At 37.8% G+C, this 21234-nt stretch overlaps 2 protein-coding genes across 2 annotated transcripts in view; one reads left to right on the forward strand and one right to left on the reverse strand.

The window, feature by feature from the left end:
* The window catches only part of MGAT4D (MGAT4 family member D), a 35966-nt gene extending 16680 nt beyond the window's left edge, over positions 1 to 19286 (forward strand). Inside the window, exons 5-15 of the mRNA XM_039696142.1 lie at positions 389 to 435; positions 2229 to 2342; positions 3658 to 3733; positions 8580 to 8691; positions 9244 to 9374; positions 13331 to 13438; positions 14789 to 14982; positions 16647 to 16725; positions 16833 to 16911; positions 17888 to 18000; positions 18513 to 19286. Coding sequence (XP_039552076.1) covers positions 389 to 435; positions 2229 to 2342; positions 3658 to 3733; positions 8580 to 8691; positions 9244 to 9374; positions 13331 to 13438; positions 14789 to 14982; positions 16647 to 16725; positions 16833 to 16911; positions 17888 to 18000; positions 18513 to 18539 — 1080 coding nt within the window. The 3' untranslated portion in view covers positions 18540 to 19286. The remainder of the gene's footprint in view (positions 1 to 388; positions 436 to 2228; positions 2343 to 3657; positions 3734 to 8579; positions 8692 to 9243; positions 9375 to 13330; positions 13439 to 14788; positions 14983 to 16646; positions 16726 to 16832; positions 16912 to 17887; positions 18001 to 18512) is intronic.
* SCOC (short coiled-coil protein) overlaps positions 1 to 21234 on the reverse strand; it is a 702416-nt gene that overhangs the window by 641425 nt on the left and 39757 nt on the right. The window lies entirely within an intron of this gene.

Genomic DNA, 21234 nt, shown 5'->3' on the forward strand with positions numbered 1-21234 from the left:
TTTTTCTCATCAGCCGTAGGCCTCTTTTGTGACTTTTGAATTATTAACCCAAACCAGCTCTTTTTTTTGCTGATAGTTATATGGCTGTGCTTTACTGGCACAGCAGAACAGAATTTTGGCCAGAAAATAGCTTGATCTTCTGCAAAAGCAGTGAAAAATAAAGTGCCAAAATGTCAGCTGGAGATACTTGGAAGCAAAAGTGAGCTATATTGAAAGTTTGGTTGGCTTGAAAAGCCCATACTGTTCCTTACTAGAAATGCTGCTGTAACATACCACATTTGTTTGGAAGGAAAATAAATTAAGTGTTTGCATATACAGATTCCATACAAAGTGTTGTTTCACACAAAAATGAGAGACTTTTAATGAAACCCTTCCTTCTTTTCTTTAGGTGGATGCAGAGTATGTTAAGAGTGTTGCAGAAAGCGTTAAAGCCAGGTAAGTCCTACACTCAATCACCAGTGTGAACATATTTGGAGCTTTTATGGAAAGAACTAGAACATTTCAACACTGAAATGGAACTGAGGCAAAGGTGCGCTCTCAATATGTATGCCATTACACACTCTGAAATTGAGAAGTATGTATATCAATTAATTTTTCATTTCTTATTTGATAATTATGCTTTAACTAACCAGACAAGGTCTCAGCTTAAATCTCTGATAAATATTTACTTGAGCCTAAGTCTTTTCCCCACGAAATTAATGGTGGAATTTATACACCTGAGGTTGCATATATGAGGTCCCCAGTGACTACACAACCCTGTAGTGTAATCTGGCATCTGTCATAGAATCACAGAATTCCTTAGGTTGGAAAAGCCCTGTAAGATCAATAGAGTTCAACCATTAGCCCAGCACTGCCACCACTAAACTATGTCCCCTAGTGCCACAGCACAGCCATGTTTTCCCAGGCATCTTTGTTTCCATTTTTTTTACTATTTTTCAGGAAGGCAATAGACTTGGGACAGGAATGGGATTACATTTATAATCTTAAATGCTATTACATGATGGGAAACATGAGATGGGTAATCTTTTCCTTGCCAAAGTAACCCTAGAGATGTCAAATGGAAGCTTGGTTCCCACTACAGTTCTGCTTGCTCTTATCTTCCTTGAACAAGATCCCTGGAGGAGTTGACCTTCCACATTTGAGGGTTTCTGCACATCCTCCTTCACTCAAGGGTTTCCCAGACTGTGTTTTGTGTGTGGGTTTCCCCCAGAAGACTCCTCATACTGAGGCTATTAGCTAAGTAATATTCATCATTTCCTGCCCTCAGAGGATTTAGCTCAGCTAATCCTCCCTCTAAAGAGGACAAGGGGAAGAGGCATTCCTTCTTGGCACTGCCAGGGTACAATACCTACAGCAATTGAAACACTCAGAGAATTTTAATTACTGCTTTATGGCTTTTGAAAAAAATTACTGCAGAGTATTTGCTTTGTCAGGGCTACACAGATTGATATTTTTCCCATAATGCTGGTATTCTGATGTGTTTAATTTTTAGTGTTATCTTTTGTTTACTAATCATAGGAAATGGGAACTCAGTTTTGGAACCACTACTCTACCTGTTTTGTGTTTGGGTTTTAAAATTATCAATTTATGGACCTGAGGCCTGATTGTTTGTTTTTGTTGGGTTGGTGTTTTTTTGTTTAGATTTTTTGATTGGTTGTTTTGTGGTTTTTTTGGAGGAAAGGGGAGATTTGACTTCCAAGTTTGGCTCCCAAAATAGGTCACACATTTTTTCAATGTCTCGTCAATGGAAAATTTAATTATTGGAGCAGAGACTAGACCCAGATTCCCCATTTTGAACTCCTGCTGTGGGACAGTATAATTTTGCTTAGAAAGTAGAATTAGAGTTGGAGTAATGGTAAGGAAACTGGGACCGCTCATGCAAGACCAACAGTTGTGTGTTGTTCTAGGTAGTGTGTTTGGCTGTTAATTACTGTTGCATTTTGGCAACTATCTCTGGATTGTTAGTAAGCATCTACAGCTGCAGGAGGGACAGGATTTCTGAGACACACTCCTCTCCAGTGTTTTCTGAGACTTGGATGAGTTCCTGACCTATCTGTTCTGATGGTTGTTAAAAGCCCCTTCTTGGTTCCAAGTTTGCAGTCAGTTTCTTCGCTAGAGTGGTGAATTCCACTTCTGGAGGAGCAGACCTAACTTTGGGGAGCTGCTCTCTTTGGCTGCCCTCAAAAGTCTTTTTGAGGAACGGGTTCTCACTAGGATTCCCTTCCCAGCTTCCCCAGAGAAATCCAGTCTGGAGTACTAGAGGTTATTTCTCCTCCTGCTTCCTATTACCCAGATCTTTCCAACCTGAAGACAACACTTGGAGATTCTGAGGACCGAATAAGGTAAGATTGCTGTATAAAATCCAAGAACTTTTGCTAAGAGTGTAAAATGGAAAATTCAGAAAATGTCAGCGTTGTTGAACTGATAATGTCTTTGCGTTTCAGAGCTAAAGGACCTAATCTGTACTTGCAAAAAAAATTTAAAGGGGATCTTGAGAAATGCTATGCTGCACATCAGCTTCAGGGTGAGAGCCAAGGCATCTCCTTTAGGTCTTGGCTCTAGGCATCCAACAGGTTTTAAACCAGATGGATAATGCCAACAAGTGATAGGCTATATAATCTGTCATAAAGGAAAAAATAGAAAAATCTTTAATGTAACTGATGAGGGAGAGTCTCTGTGAACACACAGCCAATATGGTCCTTTAGCTAGCCACTGACAACTACTGGGTTTAATTAATGACCTAACTTATGGTGATCATTGCATTTTTATCTACTGTTACTACACTCTTAATGGTGATTTCATTCACTCCCATGCCGCAGATTCAGTAAGACAGAGATTATAACCTTAAAAAAATATTTATTGGAGGAAAGTAATTTTCTTCATCAACAAGAACTAATTTATCAGAAGCCACTGCAACAATGCAGCAAGAGAGTTGCAGTACTAAGAGTTTAGGCTGGAGGAAATCAGCTAGTCTATTTACATATGTGTGTGTATGTATATTGGCTTTCTAGATAAACCTTATGTGTTCATACCATAGACCATAAAAAAGTTTACATACTTATAATTTAGTTTTAGATGTGATTAGATTCGGATCATTTATATGTTCGCATTAATTAAATGCCGATAAATTAGTCTGTAGTCTTTCAGTGTTGATTATCAAACATCATCATCATCCTCTGGTAAAATGAGAGACAGTACATAATACATGTTTATATTTAAACCTGAAAATTACAGTTATCAACCTGCTCTTGTGCTGTTCATATGTAAAACCATTTACTTTTTAATCTTTAAATAATCCATGTGTCTTTACTTCTACTCTTCATAAAATAATGAGTAGAATCTTTTAAGTTATTTGACATTAATAACTTGTTAGACATTTTGTTTCACGCTCCATTGACGGAGATAATTTTTTTTGTTTATTTAATATTTATTTTTGTGTATTTAATGTTAACTTTTACAGGAAACTAAAATTATTTACAAATGTTTGCATTGATTGTAGATTAATCCTTTTGCACTTAATAATGGAATATACAGAATATACAACCTTACAATTTTATTGTATGGACGAAAAATGCAGAGCTTAAAAGTTCTCTTATTATAGAAATAACTCTTGCAACCTGCTCAAAAAGCTTATCAGAATTTGCTGCTTATGTTTAGGTGGAGAACTAAACAGAATTTGGATTATAGCTTTTTAATGCTATATGCTCAACCTAAGGGGACATTTTATTTACAGGTATGTCCGTATGTCCATATTATCATTAAGTAGCAGCAATACATCTGTACTGCTGATTAGTTTTGGCAATTTTTATTTCAAAGGCCTCAATAAAATTCTGTGTATTTTGCATATGCTCCTTACAAGCATCCACATATTTCTGTATTTATCTAAATCTTGCAGCCAGGTATTATTTTATTAAAACCATCTCTACCTTCCTGTCATTTGTGAGGTTGAAGAGCAAGGTAACTGAAGCATGAAATGCTCATTTGATTAGGTTAAGAAAGTATCTTTTTACTTACTGCAGCCAGGAAAAATAGTGATAGGTTCAGGTTATAGCCCAGAGGACACTTAAGTGAAATATTTCAGACAGGGAAATACCAGTAGAGTGATACTTGAGCTAAGGTCAACTACAAGTTGGCACAGACCCTTAATTCTCCAGAAGATTTTGTGTTAGCCTTTAAGAAGATCCCCATGCATATAAGCTTAGCTTTAACCACCATTCTAGATTTGTGCTAATTTGCACTCCATAAAGATCTTAATCACCACCAGAGATTCCAAAATTTATAAGAGCTGTTCAGTCATGGAACAGGTCTATACAATTTCATGTAGCTCAATAATGTCAGCAGTTTTTAAAAAAAGCTCAGAGGAGCATTTTGCCTCGGAGTTGGTATTCCATGAGGACATCACAGGTTTCCTGGAAACAGAAGAATGCAGGACCTGGCATCTCCTACAGTTTTTCTCAGGATCCAACAAAACCACGTTTGAGCTGGGCTACTTAAGACTCCCCATGCTCTGTTCTCAAACGTGGCATAGGTGCTCAGGATGCAGATGGACAAACAAAAATGCCCTGTTTGAACAATTATGGTTTAATGGAAAATAAAGTATTTTCCTGTGGCTTTTGTATATTTTAAGAACATTATCTAAGTTTATTGAGTGCACTACAGCATCAAGGTGTACGAAACCCAGTGAAGTGAAACATTAGGATGCTGCCAGACACTTGATATCCCTTCCTGTTACCAAGTTCTCCAAGGATTCATATTTGTACCACAATGACTTATGTATTTGTATTTGTAAAGGAATTTGAGAACATGTGTTTTCTTATCTGAACTGTGTTATTAAGAACAAAGCCTGGATGGTGGTGGTCTGGGGGGAGTTATGTTTGCTTTTGGAATTTTCTTAAAAAGAAACTATACTTTCCTCATAGCGTTCCTACTATATCCCATTCTTCATTTGTATGACCAGCCTGCAGCTGTTCCTGCAGCACAGATGCTGCTCTGCCCAAAAGCTACTCTGTAGAGTGCAGGTGTAAAGAACGAACACTTGCTGCCATAAACTTAGTTATGTCCTCCCTCTGTTTAGAAGTCTTGTATTAAAGGAAAGCAAACAACTTAAAACTGCTTTTCCTTAGACTGGTACAATATTTACTTCAGTAAGCTTAAGCAAAACTTGAGCTAGGTTAGATTTTTATTTAGTTTAGTCATGAATAGTATTGATTGAGTGGCTGACGCTAACTCCCAAACCTTGAAAGAAGATATATGCACATAATTAGTCTTGACGTCTACAGAACAGTTGATGTCACGAGTCAGACAAGATCTTTGCTGAATAAACACTTGTTCTAGATCCTGCTGAACCAGGATTTAAGTAAGTCTTTTTGTGAAGTCCATTGACGCTAACAGGCATACACTGGGGATGAACCTTACCCACTGATTACCCACTGATTACCCACTGATCAACTTGTCTACTTAAATCTTTTCCCCACTCCACCACCCTGAGAGAACTTTGGGGTCCTTGTTTCCACTTTCACTAAACCTCCTGGCATGCACCAGAGACCCTTGAAGCACTTACAATAATGGGATCATAACATAGCCATAAAAACAATCCAATCCCAGCCTAATAGTGAGGACATGCATTTGTTATTTCTTGTCCATGTAAACTTAGTTTACTGCAGGAATCAAACATTTCAAATCTGAAAGAAACACAGATACAGCGGTTTTTAAGTGGTTTCTATTAGCACTGAGATGAAACAAAAATAAACCATTAAATAAATCTTAGGTTCTTCAGATAAAATCTCTTATCAAGTTCTAACTTAACTTTTAGTTGTTTCCTGAACTACTGTTATGATTTTTTTATTATCTCGTATGGAGGCTGGGAAAACTTTGTGTATTTATATATTTTATATTTATATATATATATATATATACACTGGTAAAATATATTGCCACCAGCACGTCTCTAATGGATTCAAAGCCTAAGCAATATCTCAGTGATATCACTAGTACTCTTTATATGGACTTTTTTTTTTCTTCTTCTCACTAGACTCTAGGTTATGCCTGCTATTTGGTAGAGCTCCTAAAAGGTGCTCCACATTTTTCACAATTCATTGTTAGTGAGACAAAATGTAAAAATACTCTAATAAAATTCAGGAAGGAAGAACCTTCCTGTCTGATGCCTGAACTTTCATTGTATTCTTCCACTTTTTTGTTACTACTTAATTTTTACTTCTCTTAGACAGACAACCTGCATAAGAAAAATGAAAGGAAACCCATTTGGTACTTATCATGTAGGAGATTTTCATAGTCTTGCTGTATTGGATGTGTATTTTTCCATTCAAAAGCACTGATGAGAGAAGGGAAGTTAGCTGTGATTATGTGTTTTGCTGGCCTTCCCATGGCAATGGGGCAAGTGGACTAGGCAGTTCATATCTTAAATTTCCTGATCCAGCTGTGTGCAGCTGCACATCCTCCTTTGGTAGATAAGAGCATATGAGAAAACAAGTGGCTGTAAGCTGAAGGCAGAAAAAAAAGTCAAATTAGAATTTGGGTACAAAGTATTAAACATTCAGGATAATAAAATGTTGTACAACATACTGAAATAAATGGATACTGGAATCTCTAAGCAATGAGAGAGGTTCTCCAAGATGTGCTTAAGTTGAACACAAATTACAGGGTTAAATAAATAACTTTAATGGCTTGTGCTACATGGGATATCAAACTACATCATCTAATAATCACAGTCAGCTTCAGGAAAGACCATCTCAGACTTCAAAATTACTTTCTGTTCATAACCACATTCAGTCATGTTGCATCACAACCTCTGTGCTTTCAATCTTCACTGGTTTTGCATACTTTTCTATGATGTTTCTTGATATGGTGGCCTCCCTAGGTTTTTGAGATACTCCAGTCTGCTTTGCATCCTTTTTTGGTGCCCCTCAATTTCTCTTTAAGGATTCTCTAAAACCTTCTTTGATTCTTTGCTCTTGTCCCTTTACATCTTGCTCCAGTCTAATGCTTTGAGCTCATTTAATTTTATGCCAGATTTCTTGTAAATTGATGTTTGGGTTTGGGTTTTTTTCATTGTTCTCTTCTGCTTAGCTCCCAACTCAGTCCAATCCCCAGATCTCAGAATCTGTTAATCTTGATCAGTTTGACTCTATCTGTGCATTTATCTCACCATCAGCAAAAGCTGACAGGGTCAAAACAGATCTCTTAATCTCATTTTTCATTGTTCTTTTCTGCTTAACTCTCAATCCCCAGATCTCAGAATCTGTTAAGAAGCATTAATCTTGATCAGTTTGTCTCTGTGCATTTCTTATGTTACCATCAGCAAAAGCTGACAGGGTCAAAACAGATCTCTTAATCTCATTTTTCTAACTTCATTTTACTTATTCCTGGGTTCACTATTGCCAACACATTTCTTGTCAGCCAGCCCTACACTTGTAGCAATGCAGAAATTCAGCTAAAACCTCTGGTCCTGATCTTTCAAGCTCTTGATGATGACCCTGCTGCATCAGTTGAAGACCCAAAACCAGCAGGAAATCATGTTTTGTTTGGCTGGGTTTTTTCCTCAAAGAATTAGTTTTCTAGCTGTTTAGCTTTCTGAAGCCAGTTCCAGCAGAATCAGACATGCAGCAGGGCCAGTGAAGTACAGCAGTTAGAATAAATTACTATATGATTACACTACACCCCAGCAATATTTTCCTGAAGTCTTAGCTTCCTCTTCCTGTATTTTCACACCCATACTGAATTCAAACCATTAATTACTTGCTCCTAAATTATTTCTGGAATACATTTATTTCCTTTGTGTCATTGCCTCCAACCTCCTTGTCTGGATTCATAATCCTCAGTTTTAGTAGCACAAACAGCCTCTGGCTTTTCAGATGCCCAGTTCTTGTCTGAAAGCCAGGCAAAAATGAAGCCAATACCTTTCTCATTTCCTTGATGGATGTCAGTCTCCTCTTCCAAGTACCCTTTAGGTGACACTGCTGCTGTACTCTGTGCTGGACTTTACAACATCTTGAAAACTCTATGTATGCCTGTCCTTCAGTGTGATTCACAGAGCACACCCCATCATTTCTAGTATCCCCTGGGACAACCTGGTTTCTACAGGCATCTCAGTAACCATCCACAGTCCTTCTCAGTTGCCTTGTTTGAATGACAAAGTCTGCCCAGGCTACTGAACCTTTTACACACCTTTCCTCTCAGACAGTTTGCTCCTCTAGCTCAGCAATGCTTATACAACCTAAGAACAAACTGCTTATTGTTGTCTTCCTTAACCGCTTGTCTTTTTGCTTAATGTTTTCTTCTAAGTGAGATCTCTAAGGCAGGGAGTCCTCCTTCATCAAAAAAGAGAGAGGCACCCATGGTGTTATGGTCACTCCTGTAGATAATTACTTAATGAGTGATATATGTAGAAACTAAATACCAGTCCACTTGTGGGTTGTTTGGCACAGCTTCATTACACGTGGTACATCACAAACACAACACAGTTTTCACTTGCTTGTGGCAATGTCACCACCCCCTCTGCAAACAATTAAATCACTGCTTACCTTCTCTTTTTCTGTTGCATTTCCCCCCCCACCCTCCAGCTGGAAGATGATATTATAGCCAAACCTGATTTTATTGAAAGTATAAAAAGGTTTGCTGCTCAACAGTCCCAAGATTGGATGGTTCTCGAGTTCTCACAACTTGGATTTATTGGTAAGTATTAAGACCTTGGCAGGATCAACTGCATTTGCAGCTGTGTAGATCAAAAAGGTCTCAGTCAGAATCACATCTCAAAGCATGGAAGAACTTGCACTTCAAAACTTCCTTGGTTCTTCAGGAAATAGCCCACTGAAAGTAGTTTACTTTTTGTTCTCTTTAAAACTGTCTTGTTAATACAGAGTCTCTTTAGCATAGAATCTGTAATTGAGTTCCCATAAGGAGGAAGTTGTTCCACCTCAGGGAACTTTGTGCCCCTGTAATGTGTAGTTCTCTTTTCAAGAACAGAATTTAAACAATCTATTAAAAAACCCCCAAAACTTCCTTTTCTTTGTGAAGGAGATTATGCATCCCATATCATAGGACTGGATGATGAGCAACTCTTCAAAGCCAGACTCTATGTGAAGTTTTTCATTAAATATCATAATTATATTCATGTGTGCAAGGCTGGTGTGATACTTAAATGTTTATTTAAATAAATTACATTTAAACATAAAGCTGGCGATTCTTGCATAGCAATAAAAATATAACTTCTTGTCTTGCTTTCAGGAAAATTGTTTAAATCAGAAGACTTACCACTCATAGTGGATTTTTTCCTCATGTTCTATAAGGATAAGCCTATAGACTGGCTTATAGACCACCTGCTCTGGGTTAAAGTGTGCAATCCAGAAAAGGATGCAGTAAGTATAACTGAGTTTATGAAGATAAATAACATTCAAACACTCTCAGTGACAAAATTCATTTTCAAAAAGTAGAATATAAATCTCTCAAACTGGACTTTGGACTGACCAGAGTTTCTGCTTCTTCTTGAGTTTTAGGATTCAGGAGTTTTAACTGGTGCAGCCAGTTTCTGCTCCAGGATTTGCACGTGTTACTTTTGTGTTGATAAAGGACCAAGAAGAAACAGACAGGAGTTGTGCAGAGCAGGAGATTAAGGGGAACGGAACAAGCAAGCTTCAAGTTTTACCCTGTAGCATAAGTGACTTCTGGGGATAGCAGAAGATCCCTGGTTTTAGACTTAGTAGTGCATTGCAGAGTCTCCAGACCCACTCTGTACAGATAGGAGCAAGCTTTTAAGTCCTGCTCTGTGGGTTAGGCCAGTTCATAGGAATTAAGAGTGTGCCTCAAGAAACTAATTTCAGTTCTTGCCTGCCTGTGAAAACAGATTAAAAACCAGAATGCTATTATGTTGACATCACCTATTCCAGATCGAACATGTGACAACTTCCATCCAATAGATGAAATACTTTATTTACAGCTGTTCCATCTTCTAAGACCTGATTCCTACCTAAAATGAAGCTGTGTTCCCAAAAGGCAGGCAGGCAGCTTGTGGAAGTCTGCTCTGATCAAGCCAAAGCAGAGTGGTGCCCCCAACTTTCTACTGAGTTTCACTTCTGCATTTGCAATTTCAATTGCTGTGGGTAGAGAAAACCTACTGAGATAAATCAGTCTCACATGGCTCTTGGGGGGGAATGACCAGTGGCATGACATGCTGAGACTATTCATGAGAATGCAGAAAGTGGAGACTGGCAGAAGGCTGGGGATCCCAGCTGTGGCACCTTCTCTCTTTGATTGGTTAAAGCACTGAACTTTTCCTATAGGCATCAGAGAAGGCGAGCTGACAGCTCCTCACACTTTCTCCTTTCCAACCAAGAGTGTCACAAAGTAATCACACACTGTGCTACACAGGAGGGTCAGCAGAGCACTTGTTTGTGTTTTCTATTGACATCCTGTGGTAAAGGATATTTGGCATGTGTTTACGTGGAATCATAGAATTGTTTGGCTTGGAAAAGACCTTGAGTTTGGCATGTGTCCAACCCCCTGCTATGGGCAGGGACAACTACCACTAGATTGCTCAGAGCCCCATCCAACCTGGCCTTGAACATCTCCAGGGGTGGGGCATCCACAGCTTCCCTGGACAACCTGTTTCTGTGCCTCATCATCCTCACAGGAAAGAACTTTCTCCTAACAGCTAACCCAAACCTACTCTCTTTTAGCTGTAATCCATTCCTTCCTGTCCCGTCACCACAGGCTCTTGTGAAAAGCCTCTCTCTGTGTTCCTTGTAGGATCCCTTCAGGTACTGAAAGGCTGCAATTCCTAAAGGCTTCTTTTCTCCAAGCTGAACAATCTCAATTCTCTCAGCCTTCCCTCATAGGAGGGGTGGTCCAGCCATCTGATCACCTTGATGGACTCCTCTGGATCCAACAAGACAGGTCCATGTCCTTCCTGTGATGGAAACCCCAAGCTGGATGCAGCACTGCAGGTGGGCTCTCACCAGAGCAGAGCAGAGGGGCAGGATCTCCTGATCCCCTGCCTCCCCTGCTGCCCACAGTGCTCTGCATGAGCCCAGGATGTATTTGGCTCTCTGGGCTGAGTGCACATTGCTGGGCCACCAGCCTCTCCTCCAGCAGCACCCCCGAGTCCTGGGCAGGGCTGCCCTCAATCTGCTCATCCCCCAGCCTGGACTGATACTGGAGGTTGCTCTGACTCAAGTGCAGCACCTTGTACTTGGTCTTATTAAACCTTGTGATATTCCCAGGGCCCACTTCTCAACCTTGTTAAAATTTTCAGCCTGGACTGACTATTAACATATCAAGGTTCAGCTATATTTGCTCACCAAGAAAAGACAGTTTGTGATGATCAGAGCCGTCTGCATGGTTCAGAAACTTTTTCATGGTTGCCTCCTATGAACCATCATTCACTGCTGGGGTCCCCAGTACAAAAAAAAAAAAATAAAAGCTATGAACCTGTTAGAGCAGGTAGAGAGGCCAGAGAAATGATCAGAGGGCTGGAGACAGGCTGAAAGAGTCAGAGCTCTTCAGCTTGAAGAAGAGAGGGCTTCAGGGGAGACCATATAGCACCTTCCAGTATCTAAAGGGAGCTTGTAGGAAAGAGTGTGTTATGATAAGACAAGGGGCAACAGTCCTAAACTGAAAAAGGTATATTTGGATTGGATATAAGGAAAACATTTTTTATGGTTAGGGTGGTGAGTCACTGGAATGGGTTGCCCAGGAAAGGTATAGATGCCACATCCAGTGTTTCTGACCAGGCTGGATGGGGCTCTGAGCAACCTGGCTTAGTGGAAGCCTGTCTGTGGGGAGTCAGAACAAGATGATCCTTACAGGTTGCTTTGAACCCAAGCATTCTGTGTTTTTGTGCAGTGGCCTGTGCCTATCACATGCAGTGGGAACTGCAGGCTGCAAGGGTGGGAGCCCTGACTCAACAGGCAGTCTTATCTCAGCTTCTGCAGAAATGACCACACCAGCCTCATGCCACCGATTGCAGCTCTTTTTCTAGTGCTGCCATTGAATGAAACAAGACTTCTAGAGCCTGCATTATTGCAGGGGATGAATTGCAAACCCTGTCAGTAGAAAGATCACAAATTTATTTTCTTGAAAATATTTCTTCTTTACTGAAGTCTAGTGTGTCTTTCAGAGAAACAGTTGCCAGTAAATCAATTTACACACAATTGTGGTATTGTGGTTTGACATTGTTTTGCTGAACATCTGCTGTGGACAAAAAAAAACAAACCCCAAAAAACTTAGTTTTTTAAATAGCTTTCCAGGGCATTTTGAACTTTTAATTAGTACTCCTGTGGAAATCACAAATCCCTCATGAGTTTTGATGGTTTTAAGCCAGTTGAGTGAAGACTTAATCACTTCTGGCTTTAGAAGGCATTGATATATTTAATGTAACATTTTTCTTTTATAGAACTGATAGCACTTGATGGAAGAGGTAAGCACATTATCCTCTCAAATTTTAAGGTCTGAGACCTGGAATACAGAAAAGTTAAATGATCTTCAAAACTCATATAATAGTTCTGTGGCAGCACCAAGAGTACAACCCAGGGAGTCTCATTTTAGCTCTTCGCTTTGTTACTTCCCACTATGCTTTATTGTCATATTAATTACTGTGGCATGATTGTGACATTGTATCAAACTACAATGCTCTATATATACAAAGAAAAAGAAGACATTTAAAGAAGTAGTTTGCTATCATTCAAAGACCAAGAAACTACAAAGCTAGTACCAATTATAGTTATTAAATTCCTTGATATATGTCATGTCCCAGGTGTAGTAAACCAGAAAATAGTGGTTGAAACAGTATTTAACAGTATTAAGTATTTAATATCTAATTATGTGATAAAAGATCCATAACTTATTATACATTAAAGCCTCCCAAACACAACAAAAAGAGGCAAAATTATGAATATTGAAATGTAACCAGAATCCATCTTAAGAAGGTCAGTTTTGGTCAGAATAGTTTAATTAGAATGATATGGCAGGACTAAGAGTTGAAATAAAGTTTGCCAGAAACAGCTAAGAAATCAATCAGTTTCAGATTTGAGTCAGTTTTTGTCACCCTGAGAGTGATTCATCACATACTGTGCAGAAATCCCTGAATTACTGGTGATCAAGCCTTCAAATCTAAATAACAACATGAGTGGAATTATGAGATTTGGTCTAGAAACAGTGTATGTGACAGAAGGTAACTGTTAATTTAAGGATTACTCACTTAAATACGGATAGAAAATCTGAACCCATACCCTTACCTACATAATGAAATTGCCTTATGGAACATAGTTTGTCTCTCCTTGGTTAAATAATCTTTCACTCCCTTTTACTTTCTTTCTAGACACACTGTGAAAAGGAAAAGTCAAAGTTACGTATCCGTGCTAAACCATCTCTCTTTCAGCATATGGGAATTTTTTCATCATTGGCTGGGAAGATACAGAATTTGAAAGTAAGAATAAGAAATTAATGCCATATTTTTACATTATATACTTGTGTTCTGACTTATTTCTCAAATGAATTTCAAGGACCACATCTTTGGCATTATATGGCATATCAATATCCAAAAATCATGTTGTTCTACAGATTTGATAGAGAATTTTGATCTGGCATCTAAGCTGCAGGTGGAGTACTGCTCCTGCACAAACACCTTTGAATCTCTCATCTGAGCAGCATTTCATGGCATGTAGGAACCCCCTTCACAACACAAGGTTGCAGATGCTCTGCTCCATGCTAACAAAGCCATGACAATTTGTTTTGTCTGAGCAGTTCACATTCCTAATATGAGGCACAATTAAGAAGGTAGGACAAAGGTGTGCCTAACTTGATGGCCACAGATTTTTAGGGAGAGTTTGGAGAGCAAACCACGCGTCTAATAAGCACAGGAGCAATGATGAACCAGACTTCAGGAATCTCCTGATGATGCCATCTAGACTAGAAATCTTCTTGAAAAAGATTTCTCAATTGGATCAGACCAGAGATTCACGTAGCCTTTAGCAGAGCCCAGCAATCACATGTTCTGGTAGAAGGCATCCTAGACAACTCTGAAATGGCCTCCTGTGAAGATTTTTATTTTTAAATCTTGGCAGCTAAGAAACAATCAGTACAGCTCTGTATACAAATTGTGATGTTGAGTCCCAGTGATTACACTAAAATTAATATTCTATATGTATTAAAAATAGTTGGTGTATTTTTTGACACTGAGGTGATTATTTTATGGAATAGCTTTCTGTACTAATTACAGATACCAATGCACTTTTTTCCATTGTATGAGTGAACTTACATTTCTTTATATCAACAGGATAAAGATTTTGGAAAAAATCAGCTACATAAAGCACATAATAATCCACCTGCAGAAGTGGACACAAGCCTAAGAACATACCAGCAATATACCTTGGAAAAAATTTATAAAGGACAAGACTGTTTTTGGGCTTTAGCTCCAGTGGCAGTGACAAGATTTCTCAATTGGATCAGACCAGAGATTCACGTAGCCTTTAGCAGAGCCCAGCAATCACATGTTCTGGTAGAAGGCATCCTAGACAACTCTGAAATGGCCTCCTGTGAAGATTTTTATTTTTAAATCTTAGCAGCTAAGAAACAATCAGTACAGCTCTGTATACAAATTGTGATGTTGAGTCCCAGTGATTACACTAAAATTAATATTCTATATGTATTAAAAATAGTTGGTGTATTTTTTGACACTGAGGTGATTATTTTATGGAATAGCTTTCTGTACTAATTACAGATACCAATGCACTTTTTTCCATTGTATGAGTGAACTTACATTTCTTTATATCAACAGGATAAAGATTTTGGAAAAAATCAGCTACATAAAGCACATAATAATCCACCTGCAGAAGTGGACACAAGCCTAAGAACATACCAGCAATATACCTTGGAAAAAATTTATAAAGGACAAGACTGTTTTTGGGCTTTAGCTCCAGTGGCAGGCGACTACATCAGGTTCACATTTTTAAATCCACTAGAAGTTGAAAAGTAAGTATTGCATAATATGGAACATGGAAGCCTACATATATCCAGTTTGGAAATGCTTGAGACTATTTGAAGTTATCAGTGCTCAACTGTTTGCATAAACCTTGTTACTAAAAAAATGCATGATTTGCTATTTATCTGCTCTTCTTGAGCTCCCCTCCTGAAATACAAGTCAGTAGTAAGACAGCTTCTTAATTTTTTTTCTTTTATTTCTTCAGGTAAGTATTTCACATGATAATTCTCAAGGGAATTTGTTTTTAACTGATGACTTTCATCAATGGTGTCAGTGAAAGCTTTATTTGTGTAGCTGCCAACAGAAAGGCTGCTTGCACGATGTCAAGTCTGCATCTCCACCTAGTGAGCTGCAGTGAATGACAGTTGTCACAATAAACACTGGTGCCCTGCATTAATTAACTGGTTCCTGCTTTGTGAAACTTGGGCACGCTGTAGTTTTGGATGCTCCTGTTATTGTGAAGCTGCCTTGGATGAAGCTAACTTACACATGGTATTGTCTAATGGCTGGTCCTGACACCTTAAGAGGCTACCTGGAGCAGAGGCTAGACAGAGTTACAGGAATAAAGTAGGTATTTATTTAAAAGCCTTCAAAGGACACACCTTGGGCAGTCCAAGAGCCTGACCAAGGCTACACCCAAGATGGACGACGGATCACGAGTTTTCACACTTTTATAAGTTTTGGTCCATTTTCATATTGGGGTTAATTGTTTAATTACAGCTTCAGGTTATAAAGTCCCATCCTTCCAGACTGCTCTCCTCAATTTGCTGTGGCCTGAAACTGCAACTTGGTTCTCAGGCTGGAAAAGGATTCTTTTGTCTAAGTAAACTGTGAGGAGAACTTGCTAACACTTTATATGAAGTTCAGAGTTACATACTAATGCAGTACAAAATCTGGAAAATATGAAGGCTAAAACTTAAGGCATCAGTCCCAGCCCCACTACATTGCTAGTCTGTGAAAATATATGGTAAATCCTATAATATTTGGTGGGTTTAAGCTTTGAATATTTGATATCACAGGAGAGAGTTTGATGATTTAAATTCTCCTAGTTCTTTTTGAATCTAAAACCCTAAGAACTCTTAATGCCAGAAATTTAAAACCAATTTGGTTTTAAATCAAAAACAAATCAAAGACATCTTAGATGTTTTTGCTTGGATTGTTGTTGGTCAATGTTCTTGCTTATTGGCTATAAAGGAAATTCTTTAGAAGAACCTGAGTTGACCAGTATTGATCAAAAAGGGGAATTCTCCTGGCATGTAGTATATGGCCTAGTAGAAACAGAAATTTTTGCTGCCACTCACCTTCCAGAAGCCCATTCCACTTCAGTCTTACAATTAAAGGAACAGATCAAAGGGCAGATCTTCCTTAGCCATTTAAATATGAGTAGTTAATTTATTTGGAACTTGAGCACTAAAAAGGGGGAACACTTGCCTTTGTGGTCCCAGAAAAAGATGGTTTAAATATTTGTTCTGTTTAAAATAAAAATACTATATGATGGTTTGGTTTATAGTTTCAAGGCCCATTTCTGTTCTCTATAGCCCAAAATATATAAAGAAAAGGTACCTGAAACTTTCCTTCAAAACTGGAAAGAATTACTTCCCTAGAACTGTTCTGAAGTATAAAATACCTGGAAATAATACACCTTTCTCATCAGGTACTTGTTCAGAAGTGGAAACATGGAGCACCCTGGTGATAAACTGTTTAACACTACTGTGGAAGTGCTGCCTGCTAATGTAAGTCTTTCATTTAGAACCATATTTCATTATCAGAATTATATTCAGCATAAAGTGTCATACCCTAGAAAATACTTCTTGAAATGTTATTGTTTTATTTTTTATAGGAAATGCTAAGAAAAGAATTGGTTGATAATGGAAGTAAATTTAACTACCCAGCAACCAAAGATGGATATTTAAAAATAGGTAAATTATTGTTACTTAAAAACCAGTAATTTTGTTCCTACATATCAAATGTTTCTGCTCTTAATGATTTAATTAAGCTTTCCAAGGTGAACTAGTAAGGGAAAGAAACCCATTGCATTACTGCATATTGTAGTGTATGGTGTTTGACCAATGACTCTCCTATTTTGACGCTCCTATCACCAGCGGCAAAAGCCAAGACATCTAATTAGAAGGAGAACTAATTACAGTCCCTAAAGGGTCTGCATGGCAAGGTTTTGGTAGCTGGGCCAGGGGGCTGGGGGGAATCTGCAGGGGTAACTTCAGTGAAAAGCTGCCAGAAGCTTCCCTTTTGTCCAGTGGAGCCAGTGGCAGCCACCTCCAGGACAGACCTATGACTGCCCAAGGCTGAATCCATCAGTGAGGGGATGTGTTATCCATTGTGGGATAACACATTTTAAAAAGGGGGCAGAAAAGCTCTGTGTATCAACAATTGCAGCTGGAGAGAGGAGGGAGAATACATAAGAGAAAAAACTCTGCAGACACCGAGGTCAGTGAAAAGGAGGGGAGGATGCCATTCTGATTCCCCTAAGGAGGAAGGAGCAACAGAGAAACATGCCCATGATCCCAGTTCCCTGTCCCCCTGCATACCTGGGGGAAAGGAGGTAGAGGAAATCAAGAGTAAAGTTTAGTCCAAGAAGAAGAGAGGGCTGGGGGAAGGTGTTCTTAAGATTTGGTTTTATTTCTCATTACCCTACTCTGATATGAATAATTTTTTTTTTTTCCCAAGTCAAGTCTGGCTTGCCCATGACAGTAATTTGTGACTGATTGATCTCTCCTTGTCCTTCTTTCAACCCACAAGTCTTTTCCAAAACATTTTTTTCCCTAACATACTCCTGGATTTAATTTATAGTTTGTAATTAAGAAATTTTTCACAAAGTTTGCTTGGAAGTGCTTTCATTCTAATAAATGTCCATATGGGTCTTGTGGGTTTCTTAAGGGGCATTTGAAAATGGCACTGCAGAAGGCAGCATCAATCAGGCAATAGGAAGAATAAAGGCTATTCGTTTGTCAGTCAGCTCTGATTCTCCAGTCTGGGCAATACTGAGTGAGGTAAGCATGCCAATAGAAGCATTTTTATTATTCATTATTAAACAACTGTATACTATTGGTAATCATTTGTCTGATTTCATTTTGAATAGAATTTTGTGTGGAAAAACACAAGTGAAGAATGATGTTAATTATTTTCAGGAGAGAAATTAAACGTACTTCATTGAAAGTGCTGTAAATGCTCAAATGGGATGATTCTCCAGTTTTGCAGGGCTGTCACTGTAATTGCTAGGACTTGGGTTGTTGGGACAAACAAAGCTCTTTTCAGTCACCATCTTCGATATTAATTACATTATATCAACATTTTCAGATGAGCCTCTGATTTTTTAGTTCTTCCAAGTTTTTCCCAAGTGTTTAAATGTCAGTAAGTCATAAATAGAAATTCTCAGCAGAAGTCACTGAAGAGCATTACTACAGGCTTAAACCCTAGCCATAGCTGGAAGAAGGGAAAAAATTAATGTCGTAGGCCAAGCTCCTGCAGATTTTAGAAAATAATAGACTTTGTTTTTTTCCAGGTACTTATCAAGACATCTGAAAACTGAAAAATATACCTTTTTGACGTGTCACTTGTTACATATTTCTTGAAAACAAGGCTGACTAAAACAAAGCAAAACAAACAAAACAAAACAAAAATACTGGGTCAAAAGATCAATTTCATACCCATTTAGTTATTAATACTATGTATTAGGAAAGAGTTGAGATAAATCTTATATTTTTATATGACAAGGTATATGAAAAGAATGTTAGTAATTTCTAGAAAATGTTCTTGTCTAACATGTCATATATAAAAATCTCACCTTAGTTTGGCAACATTAAATAGATATTATTGAAAACAATTGATAAGGCATTACAGCCTGCCTCAGGGACTAAAACATAAAGAAGAAGTTTCACCAGAATTAAAAATAACAGACATTTTTGAAAAATATTAAGGACACAGTGTTCAACTCCATTAAAAACACTGGTCAATTTTGCAGGGAAATCAGAACTGAAGGAAAAGTTGTCAATATTCATTGCAAGTATTTAAAGCAGTTCAAAGGAACAACTTAATGTTATGAAAATTGATCTCAATATAAATGTGTTTCAGCCTTAATGTAGCATAAGTTATGTTAAATATTTTTTAAAATGAAAATTGCCTACAAATTATCATTTGAATAACTTGAAACTTAAATAGGTTTTTTTTTTTGGAAGATTGTAAAACTTCTCAGTGAATTGTGCATTGAATTAATTGTAGGAAAGAAGAGTATTATGTGTAACTATATTTTTGTAAAAAGAAAATCTATTTAAATAAAATTTTGGATCCTGGAATTAGATAATCAGCGTGTACTGATATTTCAATCCTTGTCACAAGTTCAAATTCAACATAAATTTGAAAATAAAGAGTAAACCACAGTAGTCTCATTTGAAAAGTTTTTGGGAAATGACAATCTACAATCTACCTTGGACATCTACCTGTTAATGGTAAGAATTCCAGAATCACTTCCTTAGCACATGAAGCACGACTGCACCCTCATCCCCCTACAGAGGCATTGCATCCTGAAAGTAGGAAATAAACTGCAATATGTGAATTTGTATTGAATGGGTTACATTAATGTAGAGTTGTATTCCTAACGCCACAGTGGTTTTCCTTTAGAATGAGATGGAATTATTTTTTTACATCAAAACAGTTCAGAAGAGTGTTTTTTTCAAAGACAACCTCTATTAATATTTTGATAATATTGCTTAGAAGCTTATTGTTTATTTTTTTTACTTTATTTATTTAGACTTTTATGTACAGGATTGTTTATATACTGTGGTGCCATATATATGTGCATGTAGATGTATGTACATACATATATTAGAAAAAATATTGCAGCCTTCATTAGATTAGGTGTTTAATGCCAGTTAAGAATTAGTGCAGCAATCCAACATGCTTACAGGTATACTGGGGGACACCTTTGTTCCTCAGCACTTGTAGTGAAAACATAAAACCTTATTTTGCCATTGCTTTCTCTGCAACAGATTCACTGTTGGGAGTAGTGTCTGCACTCAGGGTGCCTTACATTTACTTGTTACAGGGCAGTGTCACTAAGGAGGAAATTCCATAGCAATTATTTAAATCAGTGAAAACATAGAATATACTAAAATAATAATTTTTTTTTAACGAAAACATCTCATTTTTACAGTGAAATGAGATTTCTCTCTAGTTCTTGAAGCGTACTTTTAAGCTCATCAGAATACTTGAAATTGTATTAGGAAATGACTGCACTTTAAAAAAAAAATAATTAAGATTTTTTTAACGAAAACATCTCATTTTCATAGTGAAATGAGAGTTTTCTCTAGTTCTTGAAGCGTACTTTTAAGCTCATCAGAATACTTGAAATTGTATTAGGAAATGACTGCACTTTAAAAAAAAAATAATTAAATGAAATTTTCCATTCTGTGCTTCCAGCTTGGTGTTTCATTCCTTGTTTCTGTTTTTACATATTTTACATGACCGTAAATCAGAGAATACCCTTCTCATCACTCTGATGTAAATGAGGTTTTGTCTGATGTTGCAAATAATTAATGCTTCACAAGAACCATTAATTCTTCCCCGTGCTTTCACAAGAGCAGAGGTTTCTTGCACAGTCTGCAGAACCACAGCTCCACTATAAAATCAAAGGAACTTCCTAAGAGGAATTCTGGATTTTCACTGAAGAAGCAATAGAGGAAAAGCAAGCATTCCAGCCCCAGGAAGTTTATGACAAGGGAGTGCAGTGGAAGAATACTTCAGCAACAGCTGAGTGCTGTGTGCTATTGGCAACAGCCACCACAGCTTCCTCTCCACCTCGCAAGCAAGGTCTTACCTCTGGTTTTCCATGTCATAATCTGGGCACTGAACCTTCACACTCCATGGCTCCGAGGCCAGATCAAAGGCTGAGTAGAAGCCTTCCCATAGGAAGGCTTCAGTTCAGGTCCAGGGAATAAAGAACTTCCTCTGACTTTATGAGTGACAGCTTTTGAAGTCTAGGCATTGTGATTGTTCACTTACAAAACCAAAGGTGGTAAACTGTAGGTTAAAAAGATAACTCTGAAAAGAGTTTCACATTACAAACCAGATCACCAGGCTCACTGAGTGGGGAATTTTACTGCAGTAATTTCATGTGGTTTAAAACATAAGTCTCAAAAATGAAGTCTACCTCAGGCTCATTGTACTAAATGATGTTAAAATGTCTGTGTGTTAAGAAACCACAATTTTCAAGCTAGTTCTGTTACCAA

This window comes from Passer montanus, unplaced genomic scaffold (assembly GCF_014805655.1).
Source record: "Passer montanus isolate IOZ18808 unplaced genomic scaffold, ASM1480565v1 scaffold95, whole genome shotgun sequence".
NCBI classification, from domain to species: Eukaryota; Metazoa; Chordata; class Aves; order Passeriformes; family Passeridae; genus Passer; species Passer montanus.